At 38.7% G+C, this 22,767-nt stretch overlaps 1 protein-coding gene and 3 non-coding genes across 6 annotated transcripts in view; all 4 read right to left on the bottom strand.

The window, feature by feature from the left end:
* The window catches only part of nphp3 (nephronophthisis 3), a 136,061-nt gene that overhangs the window by 79,061 nt on the left and 34,233 nt on the right, over positions 1–22,767 (bottom strand). For 2 of the 3 annotated variants that reach the window (XR_009821211.1, XR_009821212.1), the window contains exons 23-29: positions 19,472–19,599; positions 19,161–19,401; positions 18,971–19,096; positions 14,075–14,190; positions 12,540–13,811; positions 10,504–10,553; positions 10,182–10,415 (exon numbers count right to left, since the gene is read on the bottom strand). Coding sequence is in view for 1 of the 3 variants with exons in the window: in XM_062021676.1 (XP_061877660.1) it covers positions 13,647–13,811; positions 14,075–14,190; positions 18,971–19,096; positions 19,161–19,401; positions 19,472–19,599 (776 nt within the window). In the remaining 2 variants the exon portion in view is untranslated. Of the gene's footprint in view, positions 1–10,181; positions 10,416–10,503; positions 10,554–12,539; positions 13,812–14,074; positions 14,191–18,970; positions 19,097–19,160; positions 19,402–19,471; positions 19,600–22,767 lie in introns of those variants that run through there. The other variant, XM_062021676.1, reaches the window with a different exon arrangement.
* On the bottom strand, positions 5,674–5,864 carry LOC133630578 (U2 spliceosomal RNA). Its single transcript, XR_009821296.1, has one exon. It is a non-coding gene; the product is annotated as a U2 spliceosomal RNA (small nuclear RNA).
* LOC133630557 (U2 spliceosomal RNA) lies at positions 11,462–11,652 on the bottom strand. Its single transcript, XR_009821276.1, has one exon. It is a non-coding gene; the product is annotated as a U2 spliceosomal RNA (small nuclear RNA).
* Positions 21,852–22,042, bottom strand: LOC133630577 (U2 spliceosomal RNA). Its single transcript, XR_009821295.1, has one exon. It is a non-coding gene; the product is annotated as a U2 spliceosomal RNA (small nuclear RNA).

Below are 22,767 nucleotides of genomic sequence, written 5' to 3'. Positions count from 1 at the left end.
AATACTGTGGAATTATGAAATGAAAACAGAGCTTTTTCATATTGGCTTCAATGTGGAAGGCATACCCGTGTTCGCCGGGCTACGTCACGCGCATACGTCATCCGCAGAGGCGTTTCGAACCGGAAGTTTAGCGGCAAATTTAAAATGTCACTTTATAAGTTAACCCGGCCGTATTGGCATGTGTTATAATGTTAAGATTTCATCATTGATATATAAACTATCAGACTGCGTGGTCGGTAGTAGTGGGTTTCAGTAGGCCTTTAATAAACATATTTATTAGCAGAGATTGTGAAATATTGGATTCCATCTTTTATTCCAAAACATTTATAAAAACAACTACAAAAATGATAGAAATACAAATTTACAGTACACAGTATACATGCACTGATAAAATAAAAAACACTAATTAGGTAATGTGGTCGCTATCTTTCTGCGATGAGGTGGCGATTTGTCCAGGGTGTACTCCGCCTTCCGCCCGAATGCAGCTGATATAGGCTCCAGCGACCCCATAAGGGACAAGCGGTAGAAAATGGATGGATGGATGGTTCGCTATCTTTATTTAGAGTACAATATATATTTATTTTTTCAGATTAGGACTTAAATTCTTCTTAAATGACTTGAGAGGCTGTATGTTACAATACTAGCTGGCAAAGTATTTTTTTCACAAATACAAATATAAAACAATATTTACCATGAATTGATTAAAGTGGAGCCCGACTTAAAGGCCTACTGAAATGAATTGTTTTTATTTAAACGGGGATAGCAGATCTATTCTATGTGTCATACTTGATCATTTCGCGATATTGCCATATTTTTGCTGAAAGGATTTAGTATAGAACAACGACGATAAAGATTGCAACTTTTGGTATCTGATAAAAAAAAGGCTTGCACCTACCGGAAGTAGCGTGACGTAGTCAGTTGAACATATACGCAAAGTTCCCTATTGTTTACAATGATGGCCGCATGAAGTGAGAGAGATTCGGACCGAGAAAGCGACAATTTCCCCATTAATTTGAGCGAAGATGAAAGATTTGTGGATGAGTAAAGTGCAAGTGAAGGACTAGTGGGGAGTTGAAGCTATTCAGATAGGGAAGATGCTGTGAGAGCCGGGGGTGACCTGATATTCAGCTGGGAATGACTACAACAGTAAATAAACACAAGACATATATATACTCTTATTAGCCACAACACAACCAGGCTTATATTTAATATGCCACAAATTAATCCTGCATAAAAACACCTGCGTGTTTGTTATGCTAGCTCCTAGCTCCTATGCTAGCTCCTAGCTCCATAGAACACGCCAATACAATTCAAACACCTGATCAACACACACAATCACTCAGCCCAAAAGACCGTTCACCTAACCCAAGGTTCATAAAGCTTATATATTTTTAAAAAGTTACGTACATACGCAAAAAAAAGTTGCGCACATACGGTCAAGCGATCAAATGTTTAGAAGCCAAAGCTGCATACTCACAGTAGCACGTCTGCGTCTTTGTCATCCAAATCAAAGTAATCCTGGTAAGAGTCTGTGTTGTCCCAGTTCTCTACAGGCGTCTGTGTATCGAAGTCAAAAGTCCTCCTGGTTAGAGTCTCTGTTATCCGAGTTCTTCCATCTTGACTGCATCTTTCGGGAATGTAAACAAAGAAGCGCCGGCTGTGTACCGTTGTTGCTGACTACATTCGAAAAATACGTCCATTTCGCACCGACAACTTTCTTCTTTGCTTGCTCAGCTTCCTTCTCCATAATGCAATGAACATGATTGCAACAGATTCACGAACACAGATGTCCAGAATACTGTGGAATTATGAAATGAAAACAGAGCTTTTTCGTATTGGCTTCAATGTGGAAGGCATACCCGTGTTCGCCGGTCTACGTCACGCGCATACGTCATCCTCAGAGGCGTTTCGAACCGGAAGTTTAGCGGCAAATTTAAAATGTCACTTTATAAGTTAACCCGCCTGTATTGGCATGTGTTATAATGTTAAGATTTCATCATTGATATATAAACTATCAGACTGCGTGGTCGGTAGTAGTGGGTTTCAGTAGGCCTTTAAGTTGAAAAACTTATTCGGGTGTTACCATTTAGTGGTCAATTGTACGGAATATGTACTGTACTGTGCAATCTACTAATAAAAGTTTCAATCAATCAATATTGGCATTTGCAGTACTGCTAATACTGTATTACAAACCTGGTATTACAGAAAATGTATATAGTTTATAATAATCCACAGAAAATGTATATAGTTTATAACAACTCACATAATCTCAGGGCATTATTTGCAAACCTTCACATAGTACCTCTATCTGCCAGTGTCACCTGGGGCCAGGAGGGAGAGGGGCAGGTCCCCTCATGCTGAAGGTCTCCACGCTGGATGAATGGCGTGAGGGCGCGTTTCCACACACCAGCGATGGCTCCGCCTCTTTGATCTCCATGGCACGCTTGTGGAGCTCGGCCGCCTTTTCGAAATCGCCCTCTTCGTAGCTGCATGGAAAAACGTCAGATGACGAAACAGGAATAAACACTCATGTCCCAACTGGGCTTTTATTTGGTGTCATTGTTTTTACTTTCTATTTGCACAATCTACTCTATTTATAAGCTATTCCTATCAACCAGGGGTCAGCAAGGCACGGCTCTTTAGCGCCACACTAGTGGCTCCCTGGAGCTTTTTCAAAAATGTATGAAAATGGAAAAACCATGTTTTAATATGGTTTCTGTGGGAGGACAAACATGACACAAACTTTCCTAATTGTTAGAAATCCCACAGTTTATGTTATACATGCTTCACTGATGAGTGTATTTGGTGCGCGCTATTTTGTCCTAATTTCAGAAGTCCTTGAACGCACCGTAGTTTGTTTACATGTACAACTTTCTTTGATGCTGCCACAGAAAGACGTGTTTTATGCCTCTCCTTCTTTGTCTCTATTTGTCCACCAAATTATTTATACTGTGCGTGAATGCAAAAAGGCGAGCTTTGTTGATGTTATTGACTTGTGTGGAGTGCAAATCAGACATATTTGGTCACTGCATGACTGCAGGCTAATCGATGGACAACTTGCTATTTATGCTAGCTGTATGTACATAATGCATCATTATGCCTCGTATTTTAGGTATATTTGAGCTCATTTTATTTGCAGTTTCCTTCAACTTGAACACACACATCTTTACCTTTGGCCATTCTTAGCCAGTAATTTACAGGAGTTATCACACCCTCTGAAAAGCCTCCGTTTTGGTAATGTTTTCCAATGTTGTAAAAATGTGTAGAATAAATATTACATTTCAACATTTCTGTCAACGAAGATTTGCGTCAGCCTGCGACACATAGTCATTTTGATAGTAGTCTAATATAGACACTTACATCATGTGTTGCCTTCCTTATAACACTTGGAAAACGCTTTACATTTTTTTCGGCTCCAGACCGATTTTTTTTGTGTGTATTTTTGGTCCAATATGGCTCTTTCAACATTTTGGGTTGCCTACCCCTGCTATAAACCAATGCTATTTATAAGCTACTCTATTTTAATTATTCTGTACACACTATTGTTCTTGTGGTACTCATTGGACTAAATCGAAGACATGGGATACTAAATTCTGTGCCATCTCATGTGTACAGTGAAGGGTGTGTACCTGAGCACGGCAAGATTCTTCAGAGTCTCTCCAACGCGGGGGTGTGAGCGTCCCAAAGTGTCCTCGTACTTGTAATATATCTAATTCTGGTGGTGTTTTATACTCTTTTCTTTTTGGAACATGTACTATACATATAATACAGTGGTTCTTAACCTGGGTTTGATGGAACCCTAGGGGTTCGGTGAGTCGGGCTCAGGGGTTCGGCGGAGGTGAAGACACACCCGACTCATCGTGCAAATACAAACTTCTCCCTATCGGCGTATTACGGATACGGCAACAGCAGAAGTCACACTGATATGCAGGTGTGTCATTTGTTGTGAGTTTATGCACTGTGTTGGTTTTGTTGTTCGAACAAGGTGATGTTCATGCACGGTTCATTTTGTGCACCAGTAAAAAAACATGATAACACTTTAGTATGGGGAACATATTCACCATTAATTAGTTGCTTATTTACATGCAAATTAGTAACATATTGGCTCTTAACTAGTCATTATTAAGTACTTATTAATGCCTTATTCAGCATGGCCTTATTATAACCCTAACCCTAACCCTAACCCTCTAACCCTAACCAAATAACTCTAAATTAAGTCTTTGTTACTTAGAATATGTTCCCCTAGTGTCCAAAAAACTCTAAATTAAGTCTTTGTTACTTAGAATATGTTCCCCATACTAAAGTGCTACCAAAAGTATATAACTTTGTCTTGAATTTGAGAAAAAAAACAACATTTAATTTATCACTAAAGAAGGGTTTGGTGAAGGCGCATATGAAACTGGTGGGGTTCGGTACCTCCAACAAGGTTAAGAACCACTGATAAAATACAATAAAGTCCCATATAAAAGTTTCTAGCAATACTTTAATTTTGCCTTTGAAAGCAACACTCCAATGTCCATTAGTGGAGCTGTACACATTTGTAAACAAGCATGAGTGTCTAATAATAAAATAACTAGAAAAGCACTCCAAGGGGGTAGACTTACTCAGTAAAATGGGACATTAGTTTTAACGGTAGAAAAACTGGCAGCTAGGTTTCCAGTAGGGATGTGCGTATCGATCCTGTGGTATCGATATATCGATACTCACACACTACTCATTTGGCATCACTTTTCTGAAAAAAGTATCAATATAAACCAAAAAACGGCGTGTGGGGTGTGCAAGCATCACTTTCAGATGTTTTTGATTACTTACTTAACCTACTATGTGCTGGGACACCCCTGTACCTGGCAGAGTATAGAGTCACGTCACAGGAGACAGCGAATGAGCGTCGTCAACGTGCAACACACACACAGCCAGCCGACAGCGTTGTTACTTTTCCTGAACAGCAATCTGAGACTTCAGTAAAGTGTGACGTGTGACGACATATCCAGAGTACACTAAAGGTGTGATGGTGTCAGACATTTTTGTAGATCATTTTTCCAAGTTCATTTTCTCAGGGAACTGTCTTTCGTATGCAGGTTTATAGGACAAGGAAATCCTAGTTTATTGTGATAAGGAAATTATTGACTTTGCTTCAGAGAAGTGTTATAAGTTTACTTCCACAAAGAGGTTTGAAACATAACATTGTTATGAATAAATGTTTTTTAAGCTTTTTCTACCAAGACTTTTTTTTTTTTGAGGAATAAGAAAAGTGAAAATGTGTATATTTTTGTTTATATTTAATTTAGTTTTCATATTTATGTTATTTATTTTAATTGTACTTTTATTATATATTGACCATAATGAATGTGGTATAAATGGTCTGTATTTGTCTTGTGATTTGTCTTAAATAATAACAATAGTAATAATATTTTTGACTGACAAAAATTGCCAATAAGAAATTAATGGTATCGGTATCGATGAAAATGCAAGAAAAAGTATCGGTATCGTATCGAATCCTAAAAGCGTGGTCTCGCCCATCCCTAGTTTCCAGAATTAAAAAAATCATAACAGGTACTCAATGAAGACCAGCTTGCCATCCCAAGCCTTAAGTAAATTTCTCCTAAATATTAAATTACTATAATTAAAATATGACACTATAAACCAGACAATTATATTTACTTTCTACAATAGAGGGGGTGCACCGTTCCTGGAGGTACTGCAATACCAGGTCGATGCGTGGAGTGGACGGAGCAAGCCCCTGTTCCATCTCCCAGTTCCAAAAATCAATTTAATATATGGTCCCCGGATAGGGGACGTATCAGATATTAAACTGATAAGAACAGATACTACACTTGATCTTAGCCAAAAGGCCGAGAAGCGATACTGTTGGACAGTCAGAAGGGAGGATGTCATTCCGGACACAACTAGCTAAAGTGACGGTTACACACACTAAATAACGATGACGTCACATATCAACACACCAAACAACAACCGTGACATGTTTGAATGATTGCACTGTTTTGAATGACGTTAATACTTTTTATGAATGGAATTGTTGCCGACTTATCTCGACGCAAATGGTCACGTGGTTCACGTCGGTCCAATGGTAAGCGGCGAAACAAATATTTCATACACTCGCAGCATAGCGGTGCTATTTAACCAAATAAAACAATGCATAGTCTTCAATATAAAATAAATAAACGTTGGTCGGTAGTAGATCATTATTACTAAAAGCAAACAAGCCGTTCGGTCAACATTTGATCAATCCAATCGTCGAGCCCGCCTTGTCAACAAACTACTTCCGGTTTTCTTGCTGAGCCACGGAGACTAACGCTGGCGCCACCAAGTGACGTGGAGTGGTAACTACACCACTTTAAACTGGACATGAAGCCAACACATAAAAACATTCGTCACATGATAAGCGTTATAGTAACTGACGCGTAGTGAAATTCATTAAAATAAAATGCATAGAATGTATTAATAGTAATTTAAAACAACACAAGCATAGTAGCCGCCATAATATCTTAGTTTGAACTTTGCTTGTAAGGCTAAAGTGCAAACTGCAAGTGTTACCAGTAGATGGCAGTACAACCTTTCTGTACACTGCATTCTCATTTAAAGACGACATATCATTTTTAAACGATATAACTATATACACAAACAACAATGTAACCATATAAACAGCACAAAACGTAGATATTTATGAATATAAGATAGACGAGAAAATATTGACATGTTAATGCACGTGTTAGGGTTATAGTTCTTACCTGTCGACAGCTATTTTCTTCCGTTTGGTTACTTCCAAACACGTGAAAAAAGCACCAAGACAATTAGTATAAAAAACATTCAATGTTTTTGAAGAGTTTTAAATTGTATATTCAATGGGTAAAGTTAGGAAAATGAGGCCTTGCACGGAGTTTGAAGGCCATGTCACTTCGCTGCGAGGCTAAATGAGCTTTAAGCTAACACCACTCAACTATGTCGGTGTTGCCAGGTGGCAAATGACAAATTATCGGACCAGAACCTGAACATTTTATTTTATTACATTACCGAGTTGATGTTGCTCAGAAAATCTTTAACAGTAAAAAAATGACCACAGATTCTAAATTGTATATGTTGTTATTGCAGTTTTACCTTTAAAAAAACCCTACAGCACTGCAAGAATAAAGTTGAAGGTTCAAAAAGAGCGCCCCCAGCCGGCTGTAAAAGTGGTGCTGCTGGGAATGTTGTGGTTGACAGATGTACTCATATAGCTTACTTGAATACAGACCGGGGGAAACTCAGGCCCAGGACCCTTAAGCTTTTCAGTCTGGCCCGCTGGACATTCCCAAATAATTTTTTTTAGAACTAGTGATGTTTTCAAATGACTAAGTCTTGAACTATACAACATTAATATATATATATATATATATATATATATATATATATATATATATATATATATATATATATATATATATATATACACATTTTGTCCTAATTTCAGAAGTGTTTGAACGCACCGTAGTTTGTTTACATGTACAACTTTCCTTGACGCTGCCACAGAAAGACGTGTTTTATGCCTCTCTTTGTCTCTATTTGTCCACCAAACTTTTTGTACTGTGCGTGAATGCAAAAAGGTGAGCTTTGTGGATGTTGTGTGGAGTGCAAATCAGACATATTTGGTCACTGCATGACTGCAGGCTAATTGATGCCAACATGCTATTTATACTAGCTGTATGTACATAATGCATCATTATGCCTCGTATTTTAGGTATATTTGAGGTCGTTTTATTTGCAGTTTCATTCAACTTGAACACACACATCTCTACCTCTGGCCATTCTTAGCCAGTAATTTACAGGAGTTATCACACCCTCTGAAAAGCCTCCATTTTGGTAATGTTTTCCAATGTTGTAAAAATGTGTACAATAAATATTACATTTCAACATTTCTGTCAACGAAGATTTGCGTCAGCCTGCGACACATAGTCATTTTGATAGTAGTCTAATATAGACACTTACATCATGTGTTGCCTTCCTGATAACACTTGTATAAGGCTTTACATTTTTTACGGCTCCAGACCGATTTTTTTGTGTGTATTTTTGGTCCAGCATGGCTCTTTCAACATTTTGGGTTGCCTACCCCTGCTATAAACCAATGCTATTTATAAGCTACTCTATTTTAATTATTCTGTACACACTATTGTTCTTGTGGTACTCATTGGACTAAATCGAAGACATGGGATACTAAATTCCATCTCAGGTGTACAGTGAAGGGTGTGTACCTGAGCACAGCAAGATTCTTTAGCGTCTCTCCAACGCGGGGGTGTGATCGTCCCAAAGTGTCCTCGTAAACTTTGAGTGCTCGCTCGAAGAGAGGCAAGGCTTCTTCTGATGAATACACAAAACACACATTATTGCGTATAAACAAATACATATAGTCAAACCTGTCTATAGTGACCACTAAAGGGAAACAACCAAAGCGGCCACTACTCAGGGTTCGTACACCTTTTCCATGGTCAAATTCACTGATCTTTCACGATCAATTTTCCAGTTTTTCCAGTACCCTTCAAAAGGCAAAAACCAGTGTGAATCAATCCAAAGCCTTGTTGTTTGTGGTCACCAAATGCTGTCTGTAGGAAACATACGGAAAATCTTTTAAAACCTAAGCGCAACATTGAACCAGCAGCTATCAATAACTGAATGGGGCATAGAAAATGAAGCAGAGTTTCTGCAGAGACTATTCCATGTCATTGGTGTTTGCAAACCTGTCTCCATTTGTGTTGTTTTTCACATTTGTTATTTTTCTTACTTACAGCACTCAATGACATCGAACAGCACGGATAGTAGTAGCAATGATTGTCACACACACACTAGGTGTGGTGAGATTATCCTCTGCATTTGACCCATCACCCTCACCCCATGACCAGGTGTGGCCAGGCTGCCAATCAGCGACAGGTGAGGAGGGAAAAGCGCTCAGGGAGACAAACAGGAAGTGGGACCAAAATAAGAGCCCTGACTAGGACGGGGGTCGGCAACCCACGGCTCTAGAGCCACATGCGGCTCTTTAGCGCCGCCCTAGTGGCTCTCTGGAGATTTTTCAAAAATGTATGAAGAATGGAAAAAGATGAGGGGAAAAAATGTATTTTTTTGTTTTAGTATGGTTTCTGTAGGAGGACAAACATGACACAAACCTCCCTAATTGTTATAAATCACACTGTTTATATTAAATATGCTTCACTCATTCGAGTATTTGGCGAGCGCCGTTTTTTCCTACTTATTTTGGCGGTCCTTGAACCCACCGTATAGTTTGTTTACATGTATACATTTCTCCGACTTTTTAGGACGTGTTTTATGCCACTTTTTCTGTCTCATTTTGTCCACCACACTTTTAACGTCGAGCGTGAGTGCACAAAGGTGAGTTTTGTTGATGTCATTGACTTGTGTGGAGTGCTAATCAGACATATTTAGTCACTGCATGACTGCAAGCTAATCGATGCTAACATGCTATTTAGGCTAGCGATATGTACATATTGCATCATTATGCCTCATTTGTAGCTATATTTGAGGTCATTTAGTTTCCTTTAAGTCCTCTTAATTAAATTTATATCTCATGACACATGTAATATGGCTTTTAATTTTTTGCGGCTCCAGACAGATTTTTTTTTTGTATTTTTGGTCCAATATGGCTCTTTCAACATTTTGGGTTGCCGACCCCTGGACTAGGAGATAAACACAAACGCAAACAGACCATGTGACACCTGACAGGTCGTCACAGAAACGAGGGGTGGATCTGAAGTTTATCGAGAGACTTAAGTGTTGAAAGTAAAAAAAAAAATACATTTTTAACATTTTTATGACATTTTTTAATTGTCATTGCTCAAAAAATAATGAATTAAAATCAATGTTATGAATTATTGCCCTATTTAAGATTGCAATTACGTCTAGTAAAAATGATTATTTAGTGGTTTTGCCATAACAAAACAGGGTTTTGACAAAAAGGGCATCAAATATTTAAAAAAAAGAATATGATATGGACAGATAAACCTGAAACTGATCTAGGGATTTAAGTGTTGAATGAAAAAATACAACATAAATAAAAACAAGCTTTTTCTACCATTGTTATGAGCGAGACCCTTCCTGGTCCCCAAGAAAGCAGAGCGAGGCGAGTGGAGAACAAACGGATTTATTGACAGAGATGTGACACAATGTGATATTGATCATAAGCAGCGGCCATTCAAAGAAAGACGAAATCCTCGTCATGATGTCAAGGCCATGAAACGTGAGCCCCGAATTATTTTATAGCCACCAACGTTTGATGTTGAAAGTATTTTAACGGCCAAAGAAGAATAGATGGAATAGCGTGAGGAGCAGTGGGATGAAGAACAAAGCACATCTCCATGACGTCCCTCAGCGATGGAGACATCTCTCTGTGTTCCAGTGCACAAAGCATCCTGGAGGAAGAAGATGACTCAGCACATTCCCAACAGAACCAAGTTGAACATCATCTTCACACAAGAACATTTGGAGGTGCAGACTTACTCAGCCTTCAGCCGCCACCTTCTCGGAGAGCTCCACGCCGCCGTGGCGAGCTGCGGGACAGACGCAAACGGTGAAGGAAGAACATCCAGAAGGTGCCTCGTCACTCACATCAGATCTTTGAGGTGTGACTTGGAAACATGAAGAAGCAGAGTGCGGCCCAGGCTTACACTGATTTTTTTTCTTTCTCACCTCCCACCCCGACCTGTTTCTCACCTTTTTTTAAGGGGCGCCGGAAGTTGGCAGACCCATCAGTGATCCTTTTCTGTCTCCCTGTAATATTTGATCCTGTTCTGTCTCCCTGTAATGTTTGTCTGCTCTTGAATGGGATTGTGCTGAAAATCTATTATTAAAGTAATTCTGATTGTGATTCTGTATGCTCGCGCGCTGTAAAAAAAAATAATTTGATTTTTATGGTTATTTTACTCTAAATTTCTACTGGAATTTTTCTATTTTTTTAAAAATAGTTTATAAAACTGTAGAATTGAAGACATTATCTGTAAATAAAAAATCCACCTGTTATTTTAAGTAATATGCCAGTAATGACAAGCTATGTATATTTCTATGTTTTTTACAGAAAAATACCAAATTAATACATAGCATTTTCTGTTTTCTTAAATTACTTTCAAATTCATGTAAAATTACAGTAATTATCTTTCATTGAATATGTAGCTTGTTATATAAAAGTCTACGTCCATACTAACAATCTAACACAGGGGTGTCAAACTCAAATACAGAGTGGGCCAACATTTAAAACTGATCAAAGCCGCGGGCCAAGGTTGAACAAATTAACCTGTAACGTACGTCACGTCCGCTTTACATCCATTTAAACATCGTTCAGACACAGTCACACTACGATGACAAAAGTCCGACTATCCTCCTTGATCAATGACCCATGTCGCTGGGAATTCCCTCACCACCGAGACAAAGACAGTCATATGATATTTGCTTTCAACAAGAGAGGTGGTGCACCGTTCCTGGAGGTACTGCAATACCAGGTCGATGCGTGGAGTGGACGGAGCAAGCCCCTGTTCCATCTCCCAGTTCCAAAAATCAATTTAATATATGGTCCCCGGATAGGGGACGTATCAGATATTAAACTGATAAGAACAGATACTACACTTGATCTTAGCCAAAAGGCCGAGAAGCGATACTGATGGACAGTCAGAAGGGAGGATGTCATTCCGGACACAACTAGCTAAAGTGACGGTTACACACACTAAATAACGATGACGTCACATATCAACACACCAAACAACAACCGTGACATTTTTGAATGATTGCATTGTTTTGAATGACGTTAATACTTTTTATGAATGGAATTGTTGCAGACTTATCTCGCCGCAAATGGTCACGTGGTTCACGTCGGTCCAATGGTAAGCGGCGAAACAAATATTTCATACACTCGCAGCATAGCGGTGCCATTTAACCAAATAAAACAATGCATAGTAATCAATATAAAATACATAAACGTTGGTCGGTAGTAGATCATTATTAAAAAAAGCAAACAAGCCGTTCGGTCAACTTTTGATCAATTCAATCGTCGAGCCCGCCTTGTCAACAAACTACTTCCGGTTTCCTTGTTGAGCCACGGAGACTAACGCTGGCGCCACCAAGTGACGCGAAGTGGTAACTACACCACTTTAAACTGGACATGAAGCCAACACATAAAAACATTCGTCACATGATAAGCGTTATAGTAACGGACGCGTAGTGAAATTCATTAAAATAAAATGCATAGAATGTATTAATAGTATTTTTAAAACAACACAAGCATAGTTAGCCGCCGTAATATCTTAGTTTGAACTTTGCTTGTAATGCTAAAGTGCAAACTGCAAGTGTTACCAGTAGGTGGCAGTACAACCTTTCTGTACACTGCATTCTCAGTCAAAGACGACATATCGTTTTTAAACGATATAACTGTATACACAAACAACAATGTAACCATATAAGCAGCACAAAACGTAGATATTTATGAATATAAGATAGAAAATAAAATTTCGACATGTTAATGCACGTGTTAAGGTTGTAGTTCTTACCTGTCGACAGCTATTTTCTTCCGTTTGGTTACTTCCAAACACGTGAAAAAAGCACCAAGACAATTAGTATAAAAAACATTCAATGTTTTTGAAGAGGTTTAAATTGTATATTCAATGGGTAAAGTTAGGAAAATGAAGCCTTGCACGGAGTTTGAAGGCCATGTCACTTCGCTGCGAGGTTAAATGAGCTTTAAGCTAACACCACTCAACTATGTCGGTGATGCCAGGTCGCAAATGACAAATTATCGTAACAGAAGCTGAAAATTGTATTTTGAGGGAAAATGATCATACATTGCCGAGTTGATGTTGCTCAGAAAACCTTTAACAGTAAAAAAAAAAAAATACCACAGATTCTGAATTATATATGTTGTTATTGCAGTTTTACCTTTAAAATCCCCCTAAAGCACTGCTAGAATAAAGTTACAGGTTCAAAAAGAGCGCCCCCAGCTGGCTGTAAAAGTGGTGCTGCTGGGAATGTTGTGGTTGACAGATGTACTCATATAGCTTACTTGAATACAGACCGGGGGAAATTCAGGCCCAGGACCCTTAAGCTTTTCAGTCTAGCCCGCTGGACATGTTCTTGCAGTAGTTAGATATTTTTGGACACTCAAAAGTGGAACATATCACTGTTGAAATGCTGCAATGCTTATGCAACGACATTATTAATCTTATCTTAATAAACACATTTATTAGCAGAGTTTGTGAAATATTGGATTCCATCTTTTATTCCAAAACATTTATAGAAATAAACACATTTACAGTTCACAGTATACATGCACTGATACAATTAAAATAACTGATTGGGTAATGTGGTCGCTATCTTTATTTATAGTACAATATATATTTATTTTTTCAGATTGAGACTTAAATTCTTTAAAAAAAAATACTTCCCTCAAAATGACTTGAGAGGCTTTATGTTACAATCCTATCTGGCAAAGTATTATGTTTCAAAAATACAAATATAAAACAATTTTGGCATTTGCAGTACTGCTAATACTGTATTACAAAACTGGTACTAGCAAAAATGTATATAGTTTATAATAATCCTCATTATCTCAGGGGATTATTTGCAAACCTTCACATAGTACCTCTGTCCGCCAGTGTCACCTGGGGCCAGGAGGGAGAGGGGCAGGTCCCCTCATGCTGAAGGTCTCCACGCTGGATGAATGGCGTGAGGGCGCGTTTCCACACACCAGCGATGGCTCCGCCTCTTTGATCTCCATGGCACGCTTGTAGAGCTCGGCCGCCTTTTCGAAATCGCCCTCTTCGTAGCTGCATGGAAAAACATCAGATGACGGAACATGAATAAACACTCATGTCCCGACTGGGCTTTTATTTGGTTTGTTATTGTTTTTACTTTCTATTTGCACAATCTAGTCTATTTATAAGCTATTCCTATAAACCAATGCTATTTATAACCGACTATTTTAATTATTCTGTACACACTATTGTTCTTGCAGTACTCATTGGACTAAATCGAAGACATGGGATACTAAATTCTGTGCCATCTCATGTGTACAGTGAAGGGAGTGTACCTGAGCACGGCAAGATTCTTCAGAGTCTCTCCAACGCGGGGGTGTGAGCGTCCCAAAGTGTCCTCGTACACTTTCAGTGCTCGCTCGTAGAGAGGCAAGGCTTCACTGTGCTTCTTCTGACAAATACACAAAACACACATTGCGTAAAAACAAAAAAAATATAGTGAAACCTGTCTATAGTGACCACTAAAAGGAAACAACCACTACTGACAGGTTGGTTACTATTTTAAATTTGCGGCCATCTTAATTTTTCAGCCAGCGTGTCATTTGGCAATAGAAATAGCAATGATGCATTTGTCCTTGCTTTTTGTAAACTAGCATAATTGTCTAATAATAAAATAACTAGAAAAGCACTCGAAGAGGCTACACTTACTCCAATACTGGAGTAAAGAATCCTGAATCCATACGGTGATTTGGATCACCTCCAAAATATAATCACTTGTTCCTCTTCGCTTTTCTGATATTTCTTGAATGTTTCGTGAAATCTGTGGAAGTATTATTGTAGCATGCGTGTCTCAATATGTCTGTAATGAGATTTGATTCTGTCCGTCTGTATTTTGATTAATGTGTGTGTAAAAAAACAAGTTGTGCGTCCGTGTTTCGATCTGTTTGTGTGAGAGAAAAAAATAGTCTTTATTTTGATCTATGGATATGTAAAAAAAAATGTCTTTATTTCGATCAGTTTGTGTGTAAAAAATGTTATCTGTATTTCGATATGCGTGTGTGGGTAAAAATAATATCTGTTTAGATTTGTGTAAAGTAGGAACCCTAAATTGTTCTTTTTTTTTTTTTTTTACACACAACTTCTGCTACACAGATCAAAATACAGATGCTCTTTTTTTATACACACACATCAAAATAGTGACAGACAGATTTTCTAATTCACACACAAATGGAAAATACAGACACACAATTTAAAACACGGACACGCAAGTCTGATTACACGCATACATATTGAGATAGACATGCACAAATGAGTACACAGAGAGGTGACTATAACTGCACACGCACAGATTGAGATGTGCATTTGCAAATTATTTTGCTACAATAATACTTTCATAAAAATCTGCTGATATTTTTGGAAATACAATAGAAGGAATACCGTATTTTCCGCACTGTAAGCCGCACCTAAAAACCTCCAATTTTCTCAAAAGCTGACAGTGCGCCTTATAATCCGGTGCGCCTTATATATGGACCAATATTGAGCCACAACAGGTCTCGCAACTACGGGATGCATAACGTAACCCCAGCCTCTACTGTAGCCTCTACTGTAGCGTCTATTCTATGCGCCTTATAATGCGGTGCGCCTTATATATGAACAAAGTTTTAAAATAGGCCATTCATTAAAGGTGCGCCTTATAATCTGGTGCGCCTTATAGTGCGGAAAATACGGTACATCAAATACAAATAATACAGATGTTTGGGCGGCTTTGAATATTTATGTATTTCCCTTGTCGTGAAAATTACACATTTATCAACAGAAGTACTGATAAAGTTTTGCCAGGAAGAGTATGGAGCCAGAACATGGCCAGTAAGATTTGGTATCAAAACATTTTTTGACTTTGGATACAAAGTTGTATTGGCACTGAAACAAGTTTTGGTACCAAATAAATACAATATTTTTGGTGGATGTTTTCAATGCCAATATTAATATTTTTGTACACGTTTATTGTTTTTGTGTGTTTCAAAGGTTTTTATGATCGCTTCTCTTTTTTCCGGTTTTATTTCTTTTTTTCCGGTTTCGCTTCTTTTTTTCCAGCTGAGGGAATATTTAAAATTTTAAAAAAGGCTGGACTTTTGTAGTGGATATTTCCATTAACAATTACATGAAAACATATTCAAAAACAATATCTGAGTAGTACTTTGTGACTCAACAGGAAAAACAAATAGGATCTCTGCTCTCATCGAGGTGAGCAAAGCTAATGCTACATTTTATTTTGAAAATTAAGCAATCATAATAAATCCTTCATAATAACTAATTATTAGGAGTAATTACTTCAAAAGTTATTTCATTTGCTTTGTAAATAGAATGTATACATAGTAATAAATTAAACACTAATAAATAAGAGAAATATATTCTAATAAAATCAACTGCATATATAAAATCAATTGTGAAAGTAAGAAAGTTGACCAGAAAGCCTTACGAGTGTCAAAGAGTAATAAAAGAAGGTCACTGTATTAGGTTTACAAATATAAAATTACTCTCTGAGCAGGAAGTGAATCTGCCGACAGCAACATGTACAGGTCTACTCAAGATAAATGTAAAAAAACTACTTTTGGTTCATAATTTCATGTTTTGAAGCTTTTTATAAACTTAATTTAGACTTTCTTCGACTGTGTTTTACTTGCATGCCCTAGTCCAGTAAAACTGCTTCCGGGTGAACTTGTAAGCCCCGTCCACAGGCACCCGCTTCTCATGCTAAAACACTGCCTTTTGTTTGCAACAGTAAAACAAAGAAGCGAAACCAGAAAAGAAGAAAAAAAAAGGTTAAAAAAAAAGAAAAGCGAATGTGGAAAAAAAAGTTGATAATAAAAAACTTTAAAACACAAAAAAACAATAAAAGTGTACAAAAATATTGACATCGGAAACATGTCATGATTAAAAAAAAACATCCACCAAAAATATAGTTTTTTTTAATGCTTGTATTTAATTGTTGCCAAAACTTGTTTCGATGCCAATACAAATTTGCTACAATGTCCATTTTTCCCCCCGAGATCAAATCTTACTGGCAGTGTTCTGGCGCCATAGAAGGACATGTCAGCATGAAAGGTAAGAGTGATCATCATGTATACAGTGCAGGCCAAAAGTTTGGACACACCTTCTTTTCCATGCGTTTTCTTTATTTTCATGACTATTTACATTGTAGATTGTCACTGAAGGCATCCAAACTATGAAATAACACATGTGGAGTTATGTACTTAACAAAAAAGGTGAAATAACTGAAAACAATGTTTTATATTTTAGTTTCTTCAAAACAGCCACCCTTTGCTCTGATTGCTGCTTTGCACACTCTTGACCTCGATGAGCTTCAAGAGGTCGTCACCGGAAATGATTTTCACTTCACAGGTGTCATAGTTTTGATGCCTTCAGTGACAATCTACAATGTAAATAGTCATGAAAATAAAGAAAACGCATTGAAATGAGAAGGTGTGTCCAAACTTTTAGCCTGTACTCTATATGAGTGTATAAAAGTACAACTGAAATTGTGTATCTAAACAGAAGGAGAAGACTACATATAGAATTGAATGTGATGCAAGGAAGAAAGTGTGGCTGTGTGAGCGCGTTCTGGGATGTGCGTATCGATCCTGTGGTATCGATATATCGATACTCACACGCTACTCATTTGTCATCACTTTTCTGAAAAAAGTATCGATATAAACCAAAAAACGGCGTGTGGGGGGTGCAAGCATCACTTTCAGATGTTTTTGATGACTTACTTAACTTACTATGTGCTGGGACACCCCTGTACCTGGCAGAGTATAGAGCTGGCCCAGTCACGTGACAGGAGACAGCGAATGAGCGTCGTCAACGTGCAACACACACACAGCCAGCCGACAGCGTTGCAGCCAGGCATATCCAGTGTCAGGCATTGTTTATTTTATTTTTTTACTGAATATTTTTGTTTAAATGATTATCCTAAATTCAAATAATTTCCACACAGGGGAATTTACTGTTAGTTGAAAATTGCTTGAGTATTTAAAACAAGATAAGAAAGAGATACAATTTGGAGATTCTTCATCTTTGCATTACAGTTTTATTTTTTTCCAAGAAAATCTTGAAATATATGATTGAATGTGATTTTGGTTTTAATCTGTAACATGATTTCTTACATTTCGAAAACATTAGCCTATTTCATATTTCATTAATTGCTAATTATATCACAAACTTTAAAAATTAACTGCAGCTTCTTGCGATTCTGATTTGACAGTTAATTGGAAAGCCCTAATATCTAATTATTATTATATATAATATATAATTATTATTATATATAATATTTAATTTATTTTTCATATTCATGTTATTTATTTTAATTTTACTTTTATTATATATTGACCATAATACATGTGGTATAAATGGTCTGTATTTGTCTTAAATAATAATAGTAATAATATTTTTGACTGACAAAAATTGCCAATAAGAAATTAATGGTATCGGTATCGGTATCGATGAAAATGCAAGAAAAGGTATCGGTATCGTATGGATGCCTAAAAGTGTGGTATCGCCCATCCCTAGCGCGTTCGTCAGCATACTTGCCAACCCTCCCGATTTTTCCGGGAAACTCCCGAATTTCAGGGACCCTCCCGAAAATCTCCCGATTTTCCCCGACAACAATATTAAGGGCGTGCCGTGATGGCAATGCCTTTAGCGTCCTCTACAACCTGTCGACGCGTCCGCTTTTTCACCATACAAAAAACGTGCCGGCCTAGTCACATATCGTATGCGGCTTTTGAATACACACGTAAGTGACTGCAAGACATACAGGTCACACTGAGGGTAGCCGTATAAACAACTTTAACACTGTTACAAATATGCGCCACACTTTGAACCCACACCAAACAAGAATGACAAACACATTTCGGGAGAACATCCGCACCGTAACACAACATAAACACAACAGAACAAATACCCAGAATCCCTTGCATCCCTAACTCTTCCGGGCTACAATATACACCCCCGCTACCACCAAACCCCGCCCACCTCAACCCCCCCCCAATCTCCCGAATTCGAAGGTCTCAAGGTTGGCAAGTATGTTTGTCAGTGATGGACTTGCTATATCATAAATAACTGAGACTCAAGCTATCAACAAAATGTATAACATTACTTTGCTCTGCTGGGGAAATTGTTTTGGCTGCCAACACAAGTTGACTGTAATAATAATAATCAATAAAAGTTACCAGCTGGCAGTAGCTCACTGCCAGGTTGACCAGTGCTGTGGCCACACTGGGGTGTTTGGGCCCAAAACTCTTTTCTCTGATGTCCAGCGAGAGCTCATAGAGTGGCACCGCCTTCTCCAGCTTCCCCTGGGACACACACAAAAAAAAAATCAGCTTTGGCTTTCCAAAGTTTTATTGTCATCCACCTCACCCTGCGCTTGTACAGCATGGCCAGGTGTTTGAGCGTGTAGGCCAGCGAAGGGTGGTCGGGGGACAGGGCCCTTTTGCGGATGTCCAGCGCCCTCTCGTACATGTCCTCGGCCGCTTCGTAGTCCCGCTTCTCTGTGTGAAGAGCTGCCAGGTTGTTGAGGGACTGAGCGCAGTCAGGATGATCGGGACCCAGGACCCGCTGGCGCATCTGCAGGGAGCGGGTCAGGAACACCTTGGCCGCGCTGGGGAGGACACATAAGGTGGTGGGAACGTGCCGGAAGTGTCTGAGGAGTTTTGCGGGGCGAGTCTTACTCCAGGTTGTTTTGGAGGTAGTAGAGCACGCCCAATTCATTGAGAGTTTTGGCGCAGTCCGCAGAGTCTGTGCCCAGGGTGAGCTCTTCAAGCTGGAGGGCTCGGCGACGCAACAAAGTGAAGCCGTACTGGAAGACCAACATGAGTTTTCAATATCGCTTTGACTACACCGTATTTTTCGGACCATAAGGCGCACCACATTAAAGGCACTTTAAATGGGTCATATTGTGAATTTTTTCTACAAACCCCGTTTCCATATGAGTTGGGAAATTGTGTTAGATGTAAATATAAACGGAATACAATGATTTGCAAATCATTTTCAACCCATATTCAATTGAATGCACTACAAAGACAAGATATTTGATGTTCAAACTCATAAACTTTATTTTTTTTGTGCAAATAATAATTAACTTAGAATTTCATGGCTGCAACACATGCCAAAGTAGTTGGGAAAAGGGCATGTTCACCACTGTGTTACATTGCCTTTCCTTTTAACAACACTCGTTTGGGAACTGAGGAGACACATTTTTTAAGCTTCTCAGGTGGAATTCTTTCCCATTCTTGCTTGATGTACAGCTTAAGTTGTTCAACAGTCCGGGGGTCTCCGTTGTGGTATTTTAGGCTTCATAATGCGCCACACATTTTCAACGGGAGACAGGTCTGGACTACAGGCAGGCCAGTCTAGTACCCGCACTCTTTTACTATGAAGCCACGTTGATGAACACGTGGCTTGGCATTGTCTTGCTGAAATAAGCAGGGGCGTCCATGGTAACGTTGCTTGGATGGCAACATATGTTGCTCCAAAACCTGTATGTACCTTTCAGCATTAATGGCGCCTTTACAGATGTGTAAGTTACCCATGTCTTAGGCAGTAATACACCCCCATACCATCACAGATGCTGGCTTTTCAACTTTGCGCCTATAACAATCCGGATGGTTCTTTTCCTCTTTGGTCCGGAGGACACGACGTCCAGTTTCCAAAAACAATTTGAAATGTGGACTCGTCAGACCACAGAACACTTTTCCACTTTGTATCAGTCCATCTTAGATGAGCTCAGGCCCAGCAAAGCCGATGGCGTTACTGGGTGTTGTTGATAAACGGTTTTTGCCTTGCATAGGAGAGTTTTAACTTGCACATACAGATGTAGCGACCAACTGTAGTTACTGACAGTGGGTTTCTGAAGTGTTCCTGAGCCCATGTGGTGATATCCTTTAAAACACTGATGTCGCATGTTGATGCAGTACAGCCAGAGGGATCGAAGGTCACGGGCTTAGCTGCTTACGTGCAGTGATTTCTCCAGATTCTCTGAACCCTTTGATGATATTACGGACCGTAGATGGTGAAATCCCTAAATTCCTTGCAGTAGCTGGTTAAACTGTTCAACAATTTGCTCATGCATTTGTTGACAAAGTGGTGACCCTTGCCCCATCCTTGTTTGTGAATGACTGAGCATTTCATGGAATCTACTTTTATACCCAATCATGGCACCCACCTGTTCCCAATTTGCCTGTTCACCTGTGGGATGTTCCAAATAAGTGTTTGATGAGCATTCCTCAACTTTATCAGTATTTATTGCCACCTTTCCCAACTTCTTTGTCACGTGTTGCTGGCATCAAATTCTAAAGTTAATGATTGTTTACAAAAAAAAAAAAATGTTTTATCAGTTTGAACATCAAATATGTTGTCTTTGTAGCATATTCAACTGAATATGGGTTGAAAAGGATTTGCAAATCATTGTTTTCCGTTTATATTTACATCTAACACAATTTCCCAACTCATATGGAAATGGGGTTTGTACATTTAAAGCACTCCCTTGGGGTCTACGTAACATGTCCTGGTGGTTCTTTAGTTAACATTTTGCCTAGCATTGTCAGTGTCATCCTGTGGCTTGAATTGTGTGTGGTGGCTTTCCTTCAACACTTTTTTGTTGACAAAAAATATAGTGACTTATTTACAGGATATTACCGTAAATTGAAAAAAATACTGTTTTTTGCATTAAAATTCTATTGACTGAGCTGCAAGTTTTTGACTGTAAAATCTATGGTGTTGTTGTGTGTTACTGTAAATGGAAAGATGGTACATTTGTTTTGACGGTAGAAAAACTGGCAGCTAGGTTTCCAGAATAAAAAAAGCCATAATTGCCATGTGGCCCTCAACGAAACCCAGTTTGCCATCCCTGGCCTAAGGTAAATTTCTCCTCAATAGTAACTTCTTTAAAGTAAAATAAACACTACAAGCCAGACTATTAAATAGTTCTTTACAAGGCTATATTGACAAATGCCGGATTCTCCATTGTTAATTCACTACCCACGTCACTGATAATTCTTCCACATGACCCACATACTGATTTTAAGATTATGTAATTGCTTTCAACAAGAGAGGGGGTGCACCGTTCCTGGAGGTACTGCAATACCAGGTCGATGCGTGGAGTGGACGGAGCAAGCCCCTGTTCCATCTCCCAGTTCCAAAAATCAATTTAATATATGGTCCCCGGATAGGGGACGTATCAGATATTAAACTGATAAGAACAGATACTACACTTGATCTTAGCCAAAAGGCCGAGAAGCGATACTGATGGACAGTCAGAAGGGAGGATATCATTCCGGACACAACTAGCTAAAGTGACGGTTACACACACTAAATAACGATGACGTCACATATCAACACACCAAACAGCAACCGTGACATTTTTGAATGATTGCATTGTTTTGAATGACGTTAATACTTTTTAGGAATGGAATTGTTGCCGACTTATCTCGCCGCAAATGGTCACGTGGTTCACGTCGGTCCAATAGTAAGCGGCGAAACAAATATTTCATACACTCGCAGCACAGCGGTGCCATTTAACCAACTAAAACAATGCATAGTCTTCAATATAAACTACATAAACGTTGGTCGGTAGTAGATCATTATTACTAAAAGCAAACAAGCCGTATGGTCAACATTTGATCAATCCAATCGTCGAGCCTGCCTTGTCAACAAACTACTTCCGGTTTCTTTGTTGAGCCACGGAGACTAACGCTGGCGCCACCAAGTGACGTGGAGTGGTAACTACACCACTTTAAACTGGACATGAAGCCAACACATAAAAACATTCGTCACATGATAAGCGTTATAGTAACTGACGCGTAGTGAAATTCATTAAGTAAAATGCATAGAATTGTATTTTAAAACAGCTCACGCACATTCGGCGCCATAATATCTTATTTTGAACTTTGCTTGTAATGCTAAAGTGCAAAATGCAAGTGTTACCAGTAGGTGGCAGTACAACCTTTCTGTACACTGCATTCTCAGT

Source organism: Entelurus aequoreus, linkage group LG15 (assembly GCF_033978785.1).
Source record: "Entelurus aequoreus isolate RoL-2023_Sb linkage group LG15, RoL_Eaeq_v1.1, whole genome shotgun sequence".
In the NCBI taxonomy this organism is placed as follows: Eukaryota; Metazoa; Chordata; class Actinopteri; order Syngnathiformes; family Syngnathidae; genus Entelurus; species Entelurus aequoreus.
The sequence above is the reverse complement of the archived record's forward strand: the minus strand, read 5'-3'. Positions and strand labels throughout refer to the sequence as shown.